This window comes from Ascaphus truei, chromosome 13, assembly GCF_040206685.1.
Source record: "Ascaphus truei isolate aAscTru1 chromosome 13, aAscTru1.hap1, whole genome shotgun sequence".
Classification (NCBI taxonomy): Eukaryota; Metazoa; Chordata; class Amphibia; order Anura; family Ascaphidae; genus Ascaphus; species Ascaphus truei.
The window spans coordinates 47333611-47339610 of record NC_134495.1 but is presented as its reverse complement, the minus strand read 5'-3'; the positions used below and the strand labels follow the sequence as shown (position 1 = coordinate 47339610).

The following is a 6000-nucleotide window of genomic DNA, read 5'->3' as shown; positions in this document are numbered from 1 at the left end:
GAATGAATGTGAAATATGGCATATCGGTCACCCCTTGACAGACTGACACACTGACACACTGACACACACACACACACACACACACACACACACACACGTCCACGCCCCCTTTACATGCACATGTCACTGCAGTCACCTGACCTCCTTTTATACAGAGGAAGGATCCTTATTATAAGCTCAGAGGTATAAGTGATCAGACACTGCAGGTAGATCAGGGAGCTGCTGCATAGAAATTATGATCTCCACGTGTATTATTATCCTGCCGGGTTTATTTGCCCTAATTGGTGTGTACAGCCTGAAAATGTTATTATTATTCTGTTTATTTATTATTCTATTCATTACAATGTATCTGGTATATAACGCACTTCTAACTGCTTATTATCCTTATTATTACAGAGGAGAGTCAGGGACAGACAGCTCACCAGCCTCTCACCTCCCAGTCTGTCCCCCAAGGGGAAGCTCTGCTATTAAACTGCACTTATACCAGTGCTGGCTCCCCTTATCTTTTCTGGTATGTCCAGTATAATAATAAAGCCCCAGAGATGATGTTGTATAATTTTGGACAAAAGGAGCACATGGGATTTACAGCTTAACAGGAACAGAGAGAATATTCTTTCCATCTGAGAAAAGGAGAAGCCGAAGTGACAGACTCCGGGGAGTATTACTGCGCTGTGAGGGACACAGTGATTAAAACATGCAGCTCACCTGTCATATAACCCCTCACTGTGTCGTCCTGTCGTCCTGATATGTGTGTGTCTGCTCCACAATACAATACTTTTACACTAAAAAATGTATTCTACTTTAGGTACTTTCTACTGTAATTGTTACTGATAACTGTGACATGATATACTGTACAGTATATATATATTTTGTTTTATTTTTTTAAACTCCCATTTTTGTTACATTTGATATGTACTCATTGTGTTTTCTGATTAAACTATGTTTAGGCTATAGGAGCTATAAAATGTAGAAATGTACTAAATATATATATATTACATTATTTAGTACATTTCTACATTTTATAGCTCCTATAGCCTCAGAATTCAGTTCAGGATTATATATATATAATGGAAATATTACTGTAATGTCACGTGGTGTGTGTGTGTGTGTGTCTACAGTCATCAGTTCAGGTATTGTGAAAACATTACTCATTTATATTATTTTGTACATGACAGTTATTTTGCAAACTTCTATATTACTGAAACGGACAGTGCTATTTTCCGAGCTAGAATAAAAAATATGTCTGGAAATAAAATGCTCTTAATTTCTAGAAGTGGTTTACAAAATATTTTTATGAAAAATATGTTTTGATATCTCAGCTCTTTTTCACAGGAATCAGCTTGTAACTGGAAAACTTATCCTTTCCTCCAGCAGGTGGCAGCTCTGCGCCTCCACTCTTCCCCTAATAATGTATTAGCTGACATGTTTATCAGCTAAAAAGTTCAAGGCTTAAAATAGGAGTTTATAAAATCCTCAAACCACACCCCGGATGTCAGATAAACAGTGTATTTAAGAAAGTCCTATATACAGATCTTAGGATGAGACATACATTTGCTCCACTCATTGCATGTTTATTATGGGACATACCTATATCACTATGTGGCTATTTTCCTCTGCTCCTGTTTCTATTTGTATTCCTTAAAAGGTGAATATTCAGCTGGGTATTTGCTACTGATTCTAACATGTTGATGTACAGTAAGTCTTCAAAGTTATATTTACCTTTGTTTGTTAATAATTATCATCATTATTATTATTTCCAGATCGAGCGCCTGGTGCTTCTATCCAGCAATGGGTGTCAAAGGTGACAGCGAGAGAGGGAGAGCCCGTAAGCATACACTGCCCCCACCTGGGCAGCTCCTTCCCCTGCCCCCACCTGGGCAGCTCCCTCCCCTGCCCCCACCTGGGCAGCTCCTTCCCCTGCCCCCACCTGGGCAGCTCCCTCCCCTGCCCCCACTTGAGCAGCTCCTTCCCCTGCCCCCACCTGGGCAGCACCTTCCCCTGCCCCCACCTGGGCAGCTCCCTCCCCTGCATCTTCTGGTATAAATATGTCATTGCTAAGAAATTCCAGCATTGTGTGCGGGAGCCTGGGAGAGGAGGGGCCTGGGAGAGGTGGGGCCTGGGAGAGGAGGGGCCTGGGAGAGGAGGGGCCTGGGAGAGGAGGGGCCTGGGAGAGGAGGGGCCTGGGAGAGGAGGGGCCTGCGAGAGGAGGGGCCTGCGAGAGGTGGGGCCTGGGAGAGGAGGGGCCTGGGAGAGGAGGGGCCTGGGAGAGGAGGGGCCTGGGAGAGGAGGGGCCTGCGAGAGGTGGGGCCTGGGAGAGGAGGGGCCTGGGAGAGGTGGGGCCTGGGAGAGGAGGGGCCTGGGAGAGGAGGGGCCTGGGAGAGGAGGGGCCTGGGAGAGGTGGGGCCTGGGAGAGGAGGGGCCTGGGAGAGGTGGGGCCTGGGAGAGGAGGGGCCTGGGAGAGGAGGGGCCTGGGAGAGGAGGGGCCTGGGAGAGGTGGGGCCTGCGAGAGGAGGGGCCTGCGAGAGGAGGGGCCTGGGAGAGGAGGGGCCTGGGAGAGGTGGGGCCTGGGAGAGGTGGAGCCTGCGAGAGGAGGGGCCTGAGAGAGGTGGGGCCTGGGAGAGGTGGGGCCTGCGAGAGGAGGGGCCTGCGAGAGGAGGGGCCTGGGAGAGGTGGGGCCTGCGAGAGGAGGGGCCTGGGAGAGGAGGGGCCTGGGAGAGGAGGGGCCTGGGAGAGGTGGGGCCTGGGAGAGTACAAGAGAGCGCTATGTCAGTGCCAGAGTTACAGCCACAGCAACAGAATCTTCTTCTAATTTAACCATAATGAATGTTGAGAGAGAGGTCTCTGCCTTATATTACTGCGCTGTAAGAGATGCGCACAGTGACAGCTGCAGGATACACCACTTTACATAAACCCCTCAATATAGATAAACCCCTCAATGCAGGTTACAAGTTATGCAGGTTACAGCACTTTACATAAACCCCTCAATATACTGTATGCAGGATACAGCACTTTAGATAAACCCCTCAGTATACTGTATGCAGGATACAGCACTTTAGATAAACCCCTCAGTATACTGTATGCAGGATACAGCACTTTGCATAAACCCCTCAATATACTGTATGCAGGATTCAGCACTTTACATAAACCCCTCAATATACTGTATGCAGGATACAGCACTTTAGATAAACCCCTCAGTATACTGTATGCAGGATACAGCACTTTAGATAAACCCCTCAGTATACTGTATGAAGGATACACCACGTTACATAAACCCCTCAATATACGGTATATAGGTTACAGCACTTTACATAAACCCTTCAATATACGGTATACAGGTTACAGCACTTTGCATAAACCCCTCAATACACTGTATGCAGGATACAGCACTTTACATAAACCCCTCAATATACTGTATACAGGATACAGCACTTTGCATAAACCCCTCAATATACTGTATGCAGGATACAGCACTTTACATAAACCCCTCAATATACTGTATACAGGATACAGCACTTTGCATAAACCCCTCAATATACTGTATGCAGGATACAGCACTCAACATAAAACTACTAACCTGACTTGTTAAGGTGGGGCACAGCAACAGCATATATAGAGTACATAACTATTCTATCGCCTTATACAAACGTATCTCAGCCAGCAGAATTTGCTGTTATATTGTAAATTGAGTAGAGTTTTGAGAGGAGACTGAGAAGGAATCGGAATGTTACAGTCTTGGCCACTGGATGTCGCTGTTGGTTAATACAAACGGTGAATGTGATGTGAACAGTTTGTCTATCGGAGTTGGAACAGACAGAGGAGGGAATCAATGTATCCACACACTGGAGGGATAACATTTAGTTACACAACACATCACACCTCTTGTTGTCCCTTTACCCATAGCACGGGTTGTTATTATACAGTTTTTATATTATACCGCCAGGGATAAGGGCATAAAACACATGGGAAGGGGATTTCTTGGCTCAGAAAGGTCACCGTCTAATGACTAACTCTACAAATGTCTACAGTGTCATAATAAGAATTCAAATAACATCTCCTGTGATATACATGACATGTTAACCCTCCCAGCGCCAAGCACAGGCTCCATCTATATGCGTTTTAAGGGAGCTACATATAGCCAATAAAGGGGCATACTCCTGGAAATTGTTGTCGGTTTTGCTCTTAAGTTATAATTATTTCTCTGCTGAATAAAGTAACTTTCTGAAAGCGGTGGTCTGAGTTTCCAATAATCTATACTGCTGCAATAATTACCTCCGTTTTGCATCATTCACACTTTAAGGATACACACACACACACACACACACACACACACACACACACACACACACACACACACACACACACACACACACAGTTTAGCCACCACAGCATTGAACTGTAATAGCCAAGCTTCATGTGCAGTTATAAGAGGAAACGCGTTTTATTCCCTGGCACCCATTCAAGAGACAAAGGGGGGAGGCATTTAGAAGCCGCTCACTTCTGATAGGCTAACTCATACATTTATATATATTTTATGCACTACAATATTTGCTTAATTTTTACTATGAACAAAAGCTGGTGAAATATCTGATCTATAAAGATCCACGATGTGGCAATGCAGCTTCACATCAATAGTGATGGTATATGTAGCTGCTGGTAGGTAAACCAGTTTATGTCACTATTATATGTATATATGAGACTGGATTTATATAAAGTAATTTTAATATTGTATTTCTGGCTCCTAGGATCGGTGTGGGGGGATTCAGTTGATCAGCCTCGGTCAGAGACAGGCAGAGAAAAGGAAGAAAAGACCCTCACTTGTACCTACAAAAGCAGCGGCTCCTACCCCTGCCTGTTCTGGTACAGACAGTACCCTAGCAGCGCCTTGCAGTATATTCTGAAGGACGCTGGGTCCTCTGTAGCCTGTAATAGTAACAAGGCCAATTTCACTGGTAGATTCAATGCAAAAACAGATTCATCAAGTACCAAATTGACCATTTCCAGCCTGGAGCTGGGAGACGCTGCTGTGTATTTTTGTGCAGTTACTGATTTCCCACAATGATAAAATCCATTGCAGGGCTGTACAAAAACATTCCCCACGGTGGCAGGATGTGGGGGGTTATCTGAGCACTTTGTCATATCCTTGTATTAGCTCAACACTCCCTCACCAGTGATTATGATCTGAAGCTGCACTACAAAGGCTAGTCCATATCAGTCCTCAACTCGCAGAGAATGTGAACAAAGCGCAAAGTAAATCCAAGTGATTGGGAGACCAGGGAGACCTTCTCCATAATGGGGGAGGTAGCAATGTGTCAGCAGGGATTCAGGGTAGAGAGATGAATAATTCACTTATTAGTTTTCCGCCATCCAAACTCCAGATCCATCAGACTGGTTATAGCACATTAAAGCAGGATTACTTGTGGCACTTTAAAACATATATATGCATATATATTTTAATATATGCAGCATTTATTACCTGCTGATTCTTTCTCCCATGATTAATCTGCAAAATTCTTCTTCCCTCGGTTTAAGTAATTGCTGACTTCCGTTTCAATCCATCCTTCAGTCAGTGTAACTCAGCAGCTACAATGTATCTTTACATTGCTAATGTAACATTGTCTATTGCTACAGTTTATAGCTCAGGCACAATCTCCTACTGGGAACATTGGGAACAAATTATCACAAACAGAAAAGTGCTGCAAAGACCTTGCTCTGCTCCAGAGGTGAGCTAAACCTGCTATAGCAACCAAAGGATGCTCAGTACATTAAAACCGCTTCACATTTACATTGTTTATTCATTTGTTTATTAAATGCAGTAAGTATTATCTAATACTACAAAACGGATTTATTTAAAACATAGGATATTTCATGTTTGTCTCCCAGCACCGAATAGTTCAGACAGTATTTTTGTGAAGTAAGAGACAGGCGAACACAAATAGTGAGGTTATTTATGAGGGCACTGCTAACTGCTCCTTTGTAATTACAAGTGAAATTAACATTGTT

At 44.2% G+C, this 6000-nt stretch overlaps 1 gene segment (V, D, J or C); it reads left to right on the top strand.

Moving 5' to 3' along the window:
- Positions 1-4604: 4604 nt before the first annotated feature.
- On the top strand, positions 4605-5059 carry LOC142464650 (T cell receptor alpha variable 9-2-like). The segment is given in 2 exon segments: positions 4605-4653; positions 4743-5059. Coding segments are annotated over 2 exon segments (366 nt in total).
- The last annotated feature ends 941 nt before the right edge of the window (positions 5060-6000 follow it).